Source organism: Ceratina calcarata, unplaced genomic scaffold, assembly GCF_001652005.2.
Source record: "Ceratina calcarata isolate Rehan_Ccalc_2016 unplaced genomic scaffold, ASM165200v1 scaffold235.2, whole genome shotgun sequence".
NCBI lineage: Eukaryota > Metazoa > Arthropoda > Insecta > Hymenoptera > Apidae > Ceratina > Ceratina calcarata.
In genome coordinates this window covers 42,903-57,758 of record NW_017145399.1, presented here as the reverse complement: position 1 = coordinate 57,758, position 14,856 = coordinate 42,903, and the positions used below count along the sequence as shown (strand labels likewise).

At 34.5% G+C, this 14,856-nt stretch overlaps 3 protein-coding genes across 13 annotated transcripts in view; 2 read left to right on the top strand and 1 right to left on the bottom strand.

The window, feature by feature from the left end:
- Rubicon (run domain Beclin-1-interacting and cysteine-rich domain-containing protein rubicon) overlaps window positions 1–1,291 on the bottom strand; it is a 5,127-nt gene extending 3,836 nt beyond the window's left edge. The window contains exons 1-3 of the mRNA XM_018020771.2: window positions 687–1,291; window positions 209–360; window positions 6–111 (exon numbers count right to left, since the gene is read on the bottom strand). Coding sequence (XP_017876260.1) covers window positions 6–111; window positions 209–360; window positions 687–866 — 438 coding nt within the window. The 5' untranslated portion in view covers window positions 867–1,291. The remainder of the gene's footprint in view (window positions 1–5; window positions 112–208; window positions 361–686) is intronic.
- A 130-nt stretch (window positions 1,292–1,421) lies between these two features.
- Window positions 1,422–9,609, top strand: SA1 (stromal antigen). 7 transcript variants are annotated; one of them, XM_018020806.2, is made up of 19 exons: window positions 1,422–1,804; window positions 1,924–2,126; window positions 2,280–2,440; window positions 2,517–2,692; window positions 2,801–2,974; window positions 3,047–3,251; window positions 3,335–3,664; window positions 3,744–4,692; window positions 4,778–5,011; window positions 5,091–5,283; window positions 5,367–5,553; window positions 5,629–5,933; window positions 6,025–6,236; window positions 6,381–6,553; window positions 6,776–6,827; window positions 8,776–8,811; window positions 8,968–9,129; window positions 9,223–9,307; window positions 9,389–9,609. In XM_018020806.2, exons 2-19 carry the CDS (start codon window positions 1,951–1,953, stop codon window positions 9,404–9,406), a joined length of 3,828 nt encoding a protein of 1,275 aa, XP_017876295.1. In that variant the 5' UTR covers window positions 1,422–1,804; window positions 1,924–1,950; the 3' UTR covers window positions 9,407–9,609. The 7 variants fall into 7 exon arrangements, with proteins under 7 accessions (XP_017876295.1, XP_026667508.1, XP_026667509.1 ...); XM_026811707.1 differs by having other exon boundaries at window positions 1,422–1,838; XM_026811708.1 differs by lacking the exon at window positions 1,422–1,804 and having other exon boundaries at window positions 1,951–2,126; window positions 6,779–6,827.
- Window positions 9,610–11,004: 1,395 nt separating this feature from the next.
- LOC108622736 (carboxypeptidase M) overlaps window positions 11,005–14,856 on the top strand; it is a 5,769-nt gene continuing 1,917 nt past the window's right edge. The window contains exons 1-7 of one of the 5 annotated variants that reach the window (XM_026811713.1): window positions 11,005–11,236; window positions 11,659–11,720; window positions 11,960–12,251; window positions 13,350–13,609; window positions 13,726–13,859; window positions 13,948–14,084; window positions 14,172–14,359. In XM_026811713.1, coding sequence (XP_026667514.1) covers window positions 13,354–13,609; window positions 13,726–13,859; window positions 13,948–14,084; window positions 14,172–14,359 — 715 coding nt within the window. In that variant the 5' untranslated portion in view covers window positions 11,005–11,236; window positions 11,659–11,720; window positions 11,960–12,251; window positions 13,350–13,353. Of the gene's footprint in view, window positions 11,437–11,658; window positions 11,721–11,959; window positions 12,252–13,349; window positions 13,610–13,725; window positions 13,860–13,947; window positions 14,085–14,171; window positions 14,360–14,856 lie in introns of all 5 variants that reach the window. The other 4 variants (XM_018020810.2, XM_018020809.2, XM_018020811.2 and 1 more) reach the window with 4 other exon arrangements.

The window sequence follows — 14,856 nt, the reverse complement described above, 5'->3', positions numbered from 1 at the left end:
TCAGCTAAGTTTTCTTGACATAAAAATGCCCATGGTTCAAAAGAAGAAAGTAAATGTTCTTTGTCAGACAAAAGCCATGAAAGCTTCTGCGACAAAGAATGACTTTCCAAACTATATTACAATAATTATTAAAGTGTTATGTAAAGTAAATTAAAGGACTATATGTTAATGCTGATATTAAAAAATCACATTATTCGTTTCTGGTTACCTTTTATATAACCATAACATGTCCTTATGCGATGTTATTCTAGCTGGTAAATTTGAAAGGTAATCCTCTGTCTCAGAGACGACAGGTGACAATGCTAAAGAAGGTTGTAGCCAATTTAATCCTTGTATAAAGACCCAACAGTCTGGCTCTCCCTTGTAATAAATTTCATTATTTTTTATTTTTTCCAATATCAACATTATGTTCCTCTATGTTTATGTCAGTAATACAGAAATACATTTCTAACTATAACAAGAGTAAACAATGAAATATTTTCATTGGAAATGACAAGAACTAATATCACTGTCGAACGTAACAGAATAATATAATACTGTGTTTTAACAAATTTGAAATTTTTTAAAAAAAGAACAAAATAACATCAAGTGCTTCGATGTAAATATTGCATGAAAAAAATGATAAGCTGGTATAGAACAAAAATAGTGAGAAGAATCAGAATAAGGAACGTAATTAAATATCTTACATTTCGATTGTATATTCGACAGCCATGTTTGAAAATTCGCTCCATGACATTATGAAGACGATTTAAACCACCGTAAACATTCCATACATTTAAAACACCATCGACCAGTAGACCTTCTACAGTGGTTCGAAGATTTTGCAAAAGTTGCCATTGTTCTTTCACGTGAACGTCTTCGCACATATTGACGTGTTTATCACCTTTTATCTAAATCCATTCGTTAATAGACCACTTTTCGTTGCATCTTATAATAATTTAAGAAAATCAATATATCATTGTAATATTATGTGAACATTATTTATCGGCATTAAAAAACTTTACTTATGTTTTGCTATAAGTGTTTGTTAGCTTTGTGTTTTGATATGAAACATTTCATTTTGACGTTACATCATTGCTATCAATTTTACTCTATATGTTTATGCAACGGTATGTTAAATAAATATGAAACTACGCAATACCATTCCATTACATGATCTCATTCAATAGTTGTAAATAATTTTAGAAGTTTATCAAAACTGTATGTTACATGCATCTCGAATAACACGAATATTCGATGTTATTTAGGTTAGAAATTAACGTACACACTCGTTTAGATACATACATATCTCTCCTTGATGGTGGTATGTAATCCATGCATACATATATGTGCGTGAGCCATAAAATTCAAATTGCTATATAGAAGCATCGAGTTGCAGTGGCGGAGCCCAATGCATTGCCGCATCCAGAATGCACAGTTTATACTTAAACATATCTGTAGTTGGAAATATGTTATCCGCTTAATTATTAATTTAACATTAATCATTTTGTAAATACTCAGACACATAAATAAAATGAACCTTCCCAATCTCAATCAATTCGATCGTTTCCAGTTATAGCGCCATCTGTGATGCACATAAATTGATATAAACAGAAAAATGCAGGTGTATAATACTGGCGCGCGTTTATACTTATTTACTGTAAGAGGAAACTATTCACAAAAAGGGTTATTTGAAAGAATCCGTTAATACGCTGTTCCAGTTTTATTGAAAGTAGTTAATATATGATTAAATGTATCGACAAGTGATATTAACATAAGGCACCGTGGTCAATCCACGCTATTGTTGTTGGGAACCTTTCTACAGGTTTGAAATTAATCAAAGTGTTTGTTTACAAAATGTATAAAATGTTGTTCAATAAGCTCTATCAGAGATTGCAACCTGATTTCTTTAGGAAAGAACTTGATATAGCGTCATTCTTTTAGTTATAGTAATAGAAGAACAACCACAAAATGATGCACAGAAGAGGAGGTAAACGAATACGTATGGATGATCCTGTGCCTCCGGAATATGATGCACCAATGACACCAATGACTCCTATGAATGATAATTCAGGAGGAGATGCAAATGAATATCCTAGTTATACACCATATAGTCAAGCACCACAAACACCAATACATAATCCAACGTAAATGTCATTTTTAGCTATTCTTGTTGAATCAATACCTAACGTTACTTACCTTATTAACATGCAGTTAAATTTCTGCAAATTGCAAGAGAATTTATATAACATACTTGAACAATGAGTTAAACTATATTTTATATCTACATATTTCTTTAGCCCAGAACATTATTCATCTGAGAGTTATAGCTCCCCAAGTGCATCACAACAATATCAAGAACAGGGAAATTTTGAAAATCAGTCACAATTCGAACAACCTATGACACCAGCAACTCCGACCAATATGAGGATCACAAGAAATGCACGTGCTAGATTACGTGGTACGATGAAAGATAATATTAATTTATGATGATATTAATTCATTTTTAAATAATTATGTAAATCATTATCATGAAGGAGGACAAGTGCAACAACCAAAGTATAAGGAAATAGATACAGATTACATTCCATCAACGAATAGTAGGGGTAGAGGTGGCGGACGTGGACGTGGAAGGCGAACACATCATCCGCACAGTTTAGAAGATGAGGCTAGCCTGTATTACGTCATTAGGAACAATCGTTCCTCGCTAACTGTACGTCGATATACTTAGAAAAAAATAGTTGATAAAAGTATATTATAAATAGTATTCTTAAAAGCGCGATCATTTTCAGAACTATTTATATTGTCTTTATGTTTTTAGACCATCGTTGATGATTGGATAGAGAAGTACAAAAGTAATAGAGAAAATGCTCTTCTTATGTTAATGCAGTTTTTTATTAACGCAAGTGGTTGCAAAGGCCGCATCACATCTGAGATGCAATCGACGATGGAACATGTGGCAATAATCCGTAAAATGACCGAGGAATTCGACGAAGTATGTCAACATTGCATTTTGCAAAAATAGTCTCATGCTTATCCGTTTAATTAACAATGATTTGTTACACAGGAAAGCGGAGAGTATCCATTGATAATGACTGGTCAACAGTGGAAGAAATTTCGTGCGAATTTTTGTGAATTCGTTCAGATCTTAGTCAGACAATGTCAATATTCAATAATTTATGATCAATTCTTAATGGATAATGTTATCTCGTTGTTAACTGGACTTTCTGATTCGCAAGTGAGAGCTTTTAGGCACACAGCTACGCTCGCAGGTGAGACAAGTTTTTACAAATAGCGCATTTAATTAAATGTATGCATTTCAAATATTAACGTGTAGATTTGCATTTTCTTTTAGCTATGAAACTTATGACAGCTTTGGTAGATGTTGCTTTAACTGTATCAATAAATTTGGATAACACGCAACGACAGTATGAAGCTGAAAGACAGAAGGCTAGGGAAAAACGAGCCGCCGATAGATTAGAATCGTTAATGGCAAAACGAAAAGAACTTGAAGAAAATATGGACGAAATAAGAAATATGCTTACATACATGTTCAAGTCTGTATTCGTACATCGCTATAGAGATACGTTGCCAGAAATACGCGCAATATGTATGGCAGAAATAGGGGTCTGGATGAAGAAATTTCATCAAAACTTTTTGGACGATTCTTACTTAAAATACATAGGTGAATATAATCATATATCATATTATTAGTATTACAAATTATGTCTGCATGTTTGAATGAATTTCTTGCGATTCCTCAGGTTGGACGTTACACGATAAGGTCGGAGAAGTCCGACTGAAATGTCTTCAAGCATTGCAACCACTGTACGCATCGGAAGAATTGAAGACTAAACTCGAACTTTTTACAAGTAAATTCAAAGATAGAATTGTCGCGATGACATTGGACAAGGAATACGATGTGGCAGTACAAGCTGTTAAACTGGTTATCTCGATTTTGAAGCATCACAGAGAGATTCTTACTGACAAAGATTGCGAGAACGTATACGAACTCGTTTATTCGTCTCATCGTGCTGTCGCGCAAGCTGCCGGTGAATTCTTAAACGAACGTTTGTTTCGTCCAGACGATGCGGCCGTGGCAGGTGTAAAGACCAAACGTGGAAAGAAACGTTTACCAAATACTCCGCTCATTCGAGATCTTGTACTATTTTTCATTGAATCGGAGCTTCATGAACACGGGGCGTATTTGGTAGATTCCTTAATCGAAACGAATCAGATGATGAAAGATTGGGAATGTATGACAGATTTACTATTGGAGGAGGCCGGACCTGACGAGGAAGCTTTGGATAATCAAAAGGAGACGTCTCTGATTGAATTAATGGTTTGTTGTATAAAACAAGCTGCCACAGGCGAAGCTCCAGTTGGGCGGGGACCAACTAGAAAGATCTTGTCAGCGAAAGAATTGAAACAAGCTCATGACGATAAACAACGATTAACGGAACATTTTATACAAACGTTACCATTGTTGCTTGATAAATATCGAGCTGATCCTGAGAAACTTGCTAATTTACTCGCAATACCTCAATACTTCGATTTGGATATTTATACAAAATCTCGGCAAGAGCAGAACTTGGATTCGTTGTTAAATAAAATTCATGGGATCGTAGAGAAAATGCACGACACCGAAGTTTTGGATACGGCTGCGAAAACCTTGGAACACATGTGCATAGAGGGACATGCTATTTTCACCAGGTAAAATGTTAAACGTTTTTATCAATTAGTGTCATTCATTAAAATTTTGCTTTCAAGATTATTAAGAGTATGATAATATTTGTAGGTGTGACGTGGCCCGCTCAACGTTGATTGATTCCATTGTAAATAAGTATAAAGAAGCCATCGATGAATACAGGAACTTAATAGAAGGAGATGAAGATCCAGATGAGGACGAAACTTTCAATGTTGTGCAATCCTTGAAAAAAGTGTCAATATTTTACACTTGTCACAATATGAACCCGTGGGGAATATGGGATTCTTTGTACAAGGATATTGAAGACGCTAAAGACCCGTCCAAGTACTAAGCATTATATGCATCTTGTGTATGATGATTTCGGTGCATGAGAGACGAAAATAAAAAATATCTATCCTTGTAGATGCTTACCACATGAGGCAGTCAAGTATTGCATAAACGCGTGTTATTTCGCGATTTTGTGGGGACAAAATCACCTTATGGAATCCGGAGATTCTGGGAGTCGAGGAGAAGATGAATGTCGTCAATTAAAAGAACGTTTACATTCTTTTATGGGCTCCATGCGTCATTTTGTTTGCGGCGATGTAAATGGCACGGTACTTAAATCATTTTTAGTTTTACGTACAAAACGACTTATGAAAGTTTACTGAAGAAAACTCAGATAATTATTTCATTTTAGTCATCTCCGCCGATACTGAGGGAAGAAGCATACAATACAATATGTGATTTGTTAGTATTGTTTTGCAATCAACTAACGACACATTCGAATCCTCTAATGTATCATTTAGTGTACGAACCCGATCAAGCGATGCAAAACATGCTTAATCGATTTATTCAAGAATATGTATTTTGCGAGGAAGAAGATGGTACGTCTATACTAATCCTTTGTCCATTTCTGTCTTTATCAGAGTTCGGTATTAACGCAACGTTATGTTTTATAGATGGGCATGACGAACATTCGAAAATTGAAGAACTGCATAAAAGGCGAAACTTTTTAGCTAGTTATTGCAAGCTGATAGTGTACAATATGATACCGACCAAAGCAGCGGCGGACGTATTCAAGCACTATGTGAAATATTACAATGATTACGGTGATATTATTAAAACCACGCTAGGGAAAGCCAGGGATATTAACAAAACCAATTGTGCTTTAACCATGCAACACAGTTTGAATATTTTGTATAATGAAATATTGGCTGAGAAGGATAAAATCAATAGAAATAGCGAGGAATTTACTGCTATTAAGGTACGATTACATTCTCGTAAATATTTTATCACACGAAAAAAACATGAAATTGATTGTATACTAAGAAAGATATCAATATTATCATTTACAGGAGCTCGCGAAACGATTCGCTTTATCATTCGGTCTAGATGCAGTGAAAAATCGCGAAGCGATCACCGCTTTGCATCGAGCGGGAGTTCTTTTCGCAATCACACAACCAGACGGTATCGAACTAGATCCTACCGGACCACCACCTAATTTATCGTATCTCGAAGTCTTATCCGAATTCACGAACAAACTTCTTAAACAAGATAAACGAGTTGTGTAAGTAAAATCCTACTTAAAACTTCGTTTTAGCAACATACTGCGTTAATTAGCTTTTTTTTTAACTTAGCCAGGAGACTGTAAGTAAACGTTAATGTTATGTAGCAAAGTGTTTAATTGAATCTATGTGTAATTGTGTTACAGATTAAATTTCCTCGATAGAAGATTACCAGCTGGAATGCCATCCTCACGTGGAGAGGATTGGCAACCTTTACTTCTCTACAGGAACAGCTTGTTACACGGTGAAACGGATCAAGTTCCAGTAACTAGCAAACGCGCGTATACAAGGCGCAAGAAAGATCATTTATTTTCGTTAGGTACATTTATAAATATTATATATTTTATTTAACTTTTTATATGCAGAATTTCGAAACAATCTTCTCAAAGTAAATAATTATTTTTGTCAAATCACGATTATATAGAGATAGATATCATTACTCAAGAATGTGTACATTCAATTATCGAAATCCTGCTGCGTCTGCTTGTAAATGTAAATTATTCTTCAAATTTAATTCATACTTTATCGTAAATGTTTTCAGAAGAAGAAGAAGCTGATGACCCTGAAGAAGGTTCTGACCATGAATTCCCTGGGTGAGTTGGGTGTCCGCATTACATTAGTACAAAATAATAATTTTCTTATACTTTACTCACCCAAGTAATTATGGACGTAGACTATATTTGCACCTTTACAAAACGTTAATAAAAGTCTCTAATGAAATTAATCCGTAATCTTAACATATCACGTGTGTATTTCAAAAGTGACACAAAAAGCTAGAATTACATCTGATATAATATCTTTTTATGACTATTATTCACCTAGTAAAGAATTTTCTCTAAATTCTCAACTAGTTTCTTACAACTTCTTCCTCTTTAGAGTACGTCACTCTTAAGATACATGCGCAGTATATTTCACATGCAACACGCTTAACTTATGCTTTTAAAATTTATGATTTATGCTATGAATGATAAGTATTTTAATTAATTATAGAAATGTTGCCTACTAAACTTACGCGCTTAAGTAGTTCTTTAAGCGCACATGGAATGTGCTCAATTTTTATTAATTGGCATTACATTATTGTGTAATTATAATGAAAAAGACTTTTCTTTTTTTGTTTCTTCTGCTTTAGTGTGCTGCACTGACAAGCCTTAAAAGATTATCATATATACCTATCGCAATAAAAGATTGAAATCGTAAGACGATTCCTAAGTAAATACTTATAACAATGTTCATAATTGTAAAACAATTTTGTTAACTTATTCAAAAATGTATTTAATGCGAGATTTTACGTTTAATGCATAGAGTGTATTATATTATATGCTTATAACTTTCTTATTTTTATTAAACAAATAGTAAATGGTTTTATCATTTATTTGCTGCACGTTTATGCTTTATTATTACAATAGCAAGCACTTAGCCATTGGCCACCTCGTAAGTTACGTACAAAAATTGTATTTGCATGAGTAGTAATCTTTTTTCGAATCGCTTGTTGCAGGCTACCTGATCGTTATTCAAGCTAAGAGTCAGAGTTTATAAGAAAATCTATATATTATATTAATATATTCGTATAAGGGGCAAAAATTCTGTAAGGTAGTATCGAGGTCTATATTTATCGTTGATGCCTATCTTAAATCGACTTTCTGAAACTAGCGTAAGGAATCGTATATAATATTGCCGAGGTATCGAATCAAACGCTTACCCTTGTAATATGCAAAGAACGATTGTTACGACTCTTCAAATCTGTTACTCTTGGTGCCTAATTTAGCCTGCTAAACTAGCGTAAAAATATATAGTATATATGCAAAAGAATGCACGATGAAACTATATAAAGTGATTATATTTTTGAAACAGCTGACAAAAGTATAAATACGTAACAAACATAGAAAACGATGCGCGTGTTCTGTTGAACCTAAGAGACTTTAAAACCGAGTAAGTTAAAGTACATTTGTATTCTGTTTATATACATATATTGATAATATACAGATTGGTGATAGATACAAAGAACATGTGATATTAATTAAAATAAGACCCTCTACTTCCACGAGCTCCTAGATCCCGCTTTATCAAAATTTTCTATCCAGAACGCGCGCGCGAATAATTAAGTGATGACATTACACTTTTGAAAAGTCTTCTTATGAAATGCCAATTTGCAGAAAGTTTCACAGAATTAACCCGTTGTTTCACAACTCCTGCTCTTTAAATATTCAAACTACTTTTATTAATACAATTTACATATTTAACAGACCGTATTTCATCGTTATATCAATATATCAATTAGAATAAATACTCGTAGATATCTTATTTTGATGATACTTGGGTTAATTTCGTGTATTTTATACGTCTATCATTCAAACGTAGTGGTATTATTAAATTAAGTACGTACGTGATCTTCTGTAATATACATACATATACGAATGTTTCGTATATCACATAAAAGATGTATGTGAAAATTGCGGTATTGTTTAATATAAAATTTTTGTCCCTTTATTTATGAGACGTTAATTCTAATGTATTTCCACCAATAAGAGCTTTTTCTTTCAGCAAGCACAAGAAGAAACGCGGCACCAGGAAACACCCGTGAGTAATTCATTCAAATCTCTTTCTTATGCTTCATTATAGAAAAAAATATTCAAGAATGAAGATAGAAAATTTTATTTAACTTATTTAGAGAAAAATTAGTGAATAAACATTGCTGAGCATTTATAATATTGTTAGTGCACATTTTCATTTCAGATTACCAGTTAATAAAATAACGATAACGCGTGCCCCTAAAGCAGCCGGATACTATGAAACCAACGAAACCGCACAGACATCCCCAACGCCAATTATCGAAGACGAAGCGAGTCCTCAAGATATAGATAACAAACTTAAGACATTGCAAATTCAATCGAGGTCGTAAGTATTATAAATTGCAAAACAATTGTGAAGTGACAAAGTATAAAAAGTTGTGCAATCTTCCTAACAATTTTAATTACTTCGTCCTTACAGACGACGAAGTCAGGATCAAATAGAACCAAGAGAATTAAGAAGAACATCCCGAAATTCGGGTCGTTATGTGGAAGGGCAGTACATGGTGAGCTTCAACACACTAAAAACTTAAAAGAACTTCAAATGAAGCACAATTAGTGTCAATAATAAAACATGTTTGTTATAGGAATCTGATTCCGAATAAAGAAGTGTGTATAGTAGAAGAATTGAGCCGCGCTCAAGACGAAACTTTTCTGAGGGAAGATGATTTGTGATACATATAACATATTTATCGTATTGAGTAAGTTTTAGACAATTGAATAAACTAAAACTTATTCAATTGGCTATGTAATATGCAATACAAATAATGAAAGCGCAATTTCATTGCTACGTTTCGTTTCATTAAATAAGTTACATTTGTTATTTATAATTATACTAGTAGCGTTATCGTTAATTATTTTTACGTTGTAGACGTAACTATTTTCACCTATCATTTATATTGCGATACTTTTTCGATATACTAGTTCTTGGATCATTGGATGTAATTGTAATAGTCTGAGAAGAAATATAATTTTATACAGAATTCGTGTTAAATCTTTTAACTTATTATTTTAATTCAACTAATTGCATCTTAATAAAGAAAATCTTCCACTTTTACCAGCAATTTTACGAAAACGAAATCAGAACTGTTCGGTAAATTCTAAAAGAAATAGGAGCATGATAACTACTATTTTCTTTTTTCTTACTCGATGAAATCCGGTTTTCTCGTACACACACATATACATACATATATGCAAGCAGGCAAATACGCTCGATGTTCTCGAGTTTAAATTTCTTTCATTTTCTTGTTTTGTTTTTCAAACGAACTGCATATGCGAGAGGAACTCTGGCATAAAATGAGAAACCTACTTTGGCGAAATATGAAAACGGAACGCGACGTACTTACTTACATATTACTATACATATGGATACGTGCAACACATGCATACGGACGTCGTAGGTCGGGTAGCTGTACCGTACAGCTTGTACGTAAGTACACGAGGGACTCTTAAATAAGTGGCGCCTGACGTACTCGTACAAATCCGAGGAAAGAATGGGTAAGTGGAACAAAACGCGTGATCGATGTTTTCCTGCAATTTTCCGATTCAGCGAAAGCGTTCTTATTATTACATAGACGAGATATTAAATCTAAAAATTAATTAAATTAATTAAATGAATAAGTAATAATATTAATTTAAATAAATTGTATGTAATAAAAAATTTTAGTATTGTACAAAAACAACATGTACACATATTCGAAGATATGAAAAGTACTGAAAGTAAAGTGTATATTCAGATGATAAAATAAATTGCAATAGATATTTGAACAAATGTGTAAAATGTTTTCCTCACATTAATAGCGCGTGTACTAAGTTCAATTTACTACTGCAAATTTTATACAGAACACATAGAAGGTGAAGCAAATTTTAATTTAGTCTCTAGTTTTTACGAATAAAAGCTTAGATTTACATCGGCGGGCTATTCATCTATCATTGCGCTCAATTTTGTTAATAATTGTAAGTCGGTCGCCAAAAATAAAGAAGTGAGAGTACGTTTACCCTACATATTTGATACCAAATGTTTTGGAGAACGGCGGTACGTGTGTACTTACAAACCAGGTAGAAAGTGTTCAAAAGGGATGGAGCGGGGCGACAACGAGGAGTTGATGAGGTACCGGAGAGGAGAGAAAAGAAGAGGCGAGGAAGGGGTGGAGAGGAGGGTCAGAATGACACCGTTCGTGTGTTACTCATTGTTTTGCCGAAAGTGGTAGTGGTACAGTGTCAGCCAGGCAGCGCGGCAGAGTTCTAGAGCACCGCGAAGGAAGTGGGCTTCGTTGGTATTGGTAGTGGTTAGTCAGTGTCGGTAGCGGTACTGGTAGCGGATGGTGTGGTGGTAGTCGAACGCGCGGCGCGGCACACTTCGCGCCTCTCTTTTGTAAAGTTCTCTCTTCTCTTCTCCTTTCGTAGATCCAGTGTGTGTCACGCACGGCTTGCAGGTGAAACAGATTTTCTTATTTTCATTATTCACAATTCAGTTTTCTCTTTAACATCGTGTATACACAAGGATTGAATCAGTAAATCGAAGAGCGTTCGAGGATGGTTCGAAGATAATTTAAAAAGAGAAAGACGTCTTTTAGTGTAACGAGTGCCTTTTCGTCGTTCGGACATCCGTTATACTAACTCGGACCGTCAAATTGTAATTATTCAATCTTCCTTGATATATCTTAATCAACTTCGGAAACTTACGGAGTAATTTATATCACGTAAATATTTAATATCATTTCGCAATTACAAAACAATTAAACATAATTTAACACACACCCAATAAATAAAAAATAACGTGGAATTCGATTGTTAAACGATTATCATATCTGATTAACTAAAATATAATACATTTTATTTGGAAATCGAATAAAAGGTATCCGCTGGCTACACGTGTCTGTCTGTCTATTGAGTACACCTGAACCGATGGCATACTTGGTATGTACGCGTCGTAACGCAATAGTGATCTTATAAAAGACGCTATAATACGATTCAAATATATTAATTTATACTTCCCACTTTAGTCATCGCTCAGCGTTGTTTGTTGTATCATATTGTTCTTATCGTGTTACGGTGAAATCTGTTTTTACAGTAAAAATGTAATCTGGCCCGCATCATTCTAGTTAGTGTACAACTTCGTTTCTTTGTTTATCGTTTTTGAATTTATATGTGTGTAGGGAAAGGCTCAAATGTATTCGATCGGATACGCGAGTGACGGCCTCGGCCCTGCTACCGTTAACAGTGTACCAGATTCTCAATGAAAAAGAAAAGACACGTCTGAGGAATTCAGATTTCTCTCCGCCATTGAGTTCTCTTTCCTTATCTTTTTACGTTCGTCGCAACAAGTGCCTCTTCTTCGCAACCATTGTAATTTGGATTTTACGAAATTATTCCACTTGGATCTCTTCGATCTCGAGGCCAGTTTCCTTCAACGTTAACTACGACTCGATTCTCTCTCTAACAGACCAGGTACGTAACTTCTTCTCCTAAATTGTTTAAACATTGGATAATACGCGTTGTATAATCCCTGTCGGATTTCTTCATTCCTATTCTTCGAAACCAGATAATTCCTCTTACGTCCAAGTATTTTTTTTTTCACTTATCCAATTACTTTGTTCCTGCTTGTGAAATAACTTCCTTTCTTCGAATATATTGCACACATAAAATCGATGTAACATTTGTATAAACACGTTATACATAGACTTTCCTTGAATGATGAGTGTTAAAAATAATTTTAGACCAATTGATTAAATTCAGTAACTCATAGATAGCGGAATATATAAGGAAAGTTGAATAATTAAATGAATCGGTATTTCCGTCGTTAAGAATGTACCGTTAGAACCTTCGCTGGGATTTTATTAATACGCGTAGAGAGAAAACGGTATATTCGCTGATTGATCGACCGACTAATTTCGTCTCGGCCCAATAATTGTAACCCAATTCCTTTTTTCTACCGTAGTCGGGTGCATATATCTTTAGATCAACACTTCAGTCGACTCCAGAGTACGTTTTAAATATGTAATCGTTATAACTCCTATCGTCGTGAATCGATCCGCACTGAACGGAAATAATTTAAACGAATCTTTCACCTATCTTCATCTGCATAAAAATTATTACTTTCCGTACGAGAGTATAGGAACGTACGGCAATTTTCTTTAGTTCCTACTATGCAGATTATAGTGGGTTCATTGTAATTTAGACAGAAGGGACACAAAGCCTTGATCTGATTTTATCGCGTCGCGCGGGAGTGCAACGAATGTGTATCGTTTTCACAGTAATTTTCTCTATTATCTATATACATACCTTTGCCAAGTGCAGTTATAAAGCAATAGTTTCGCGAACAATTTATTTGAACAATTTATTTCAATAGAATCACCCGAATCAATTCACGATGGGTATATAATTCGTTTAACTCTTTTAGACTCTCCACTTTCACCGCAGTACAGATGTACTCTCTTTTCACACGTTTCCAACAAAATATTTGTTATCCATTACATATAGATGAACGAGCAAATAACATAATATAAAAAATAATACGTAACAGTACGTTATTGTTTAATTATACAGAAAAATGTACACGCCGATCTTCCTATTCGTTTTCACCCTGAGAGCGTTTCTTGGCGAGACCGAGGCCGCCTCACAGCATGTTAACAAAGATCTTGCATCGTCAGGCCACTACAATGCCCGTTTTCACGTATACGAAGAGCAACCGTACGGTATCGACTTCACTTATCACAATTACGAGCAAATGAGCCAATTTCTACGCACGACCTCGCTTAGGTTTCAAAATCTTACCGCCTTGTACTCCATAGGAAAATCCGTAAAAGGTATTCCAATTCATTTTTTCATAATATATTTTCTCAACTATTTATACCGAGTGTTAATAATTGTGTAACATTAATGAGGATAATTGAACGCAGGCGTATTTTGTTTATTATAAAAGGTCGAGATTTATGGGTGATGGTAGTGTCTTCCTCGCCGTACGAGCATATGATCGGCAAGCCGGACGTGAAGTACGTGGCGAACATACACGGGAATGAAGCTGTGGGTCGTGAATTAATGCTGCATCTGATTCACGTGAGTTCAGTTGTACAATATTTATTTTGTCTATTGTTCACATTTTTTGTTATATTACAATACTCACTGTTGTACTTGTTACTTTTAGTCTCTGGTGACGAACTATGGAACGGAACCGTACATTACATGGCTTTTAGATAACACCAGAATTCATATACTGCCATCGATGAATCCGGACGGTTTCGAAGTATCGAAGGAAGGATACTGCGAGGGTGGCCAAGGCAGGTAAGATCGCCCGTTTTTTACGAAATGCATTTAACGTGAAATAGTTCGTATCTCGAGATAATTTTGTAAAGCTTATAATCATTTTAGGTACAATGCGCGTGGTTTCGATTTGAACCGTAATTTCCCAGATTACTTCAAACAGAACAACAAAAAGAGCCAACCGGAAACAGAGGCCGTGAAGGAATGGGTATCCAAAATCCAATTCGTTCTATCCGGAAGTCTACACGGCGGAGCTTTGGTCGCCAGTTACCCGTTCGATAACACGCCCAATTCGCGTAAGTTTGTTTCCATATACACGAAAATTTATACGCCTATTTGAAAATGTTAATAATTAACATATGCTATTTTATGTACATTCACATTATGAGCAATAAGAGTTGATCCTCTACAATCCTACGTAATCAAATTATTGTTTATTTATTAATCAAATTATGTTCTTTAGAAAATTTTATTAAGACTGCTAATTTTACTTTACATGTAATGTTGGGATAACAATGGTCAGCGTACAAATTGTTGTATTAATATTTATTACTATCCATCAGTGCCCAGCATTGATATCGCTGGTTCATTAAGGATGTATAGGCTATATACTTAAACAATGCTAGCATGTTGAAGTTGTTAGTAAAAAAACTACCTGCAACATTTTAAATAAATTCATGGGTTTTTTGAAAAATTATAGTGACTTAAACAATGCATGTACTCTTATGGTATTCAGCAGTAACCCAAAGAAAACTTTCTAGTATTTGGCGAAAGTTGGAAGAAACAACTGACT

Excerpts from the sequence above, each read along its gene's own strand:
- SA1 (XM_018020806.2), top strand. The coding sequence starts at position 1,951 with ATGATGCACAGAAGAGGAGGTAAACGAATACGTATGGATGATCCTGTG. Across the intron at positions 2,127-2,279 it reads ACACCAATACATAATCCAAC|CCCAGAACATTATTCATCTG; the intron begins GTAAATGTCATT and ends ATATTTCTTTAG. Across the intron at positions 6,828-8,775 it reads TCTGACCATGAATTCCCTGG|CAAGCACAAGAAGAAACGCG; the intron begins GTGAGTTGGGTG and ends TTTTTCTTTCAG.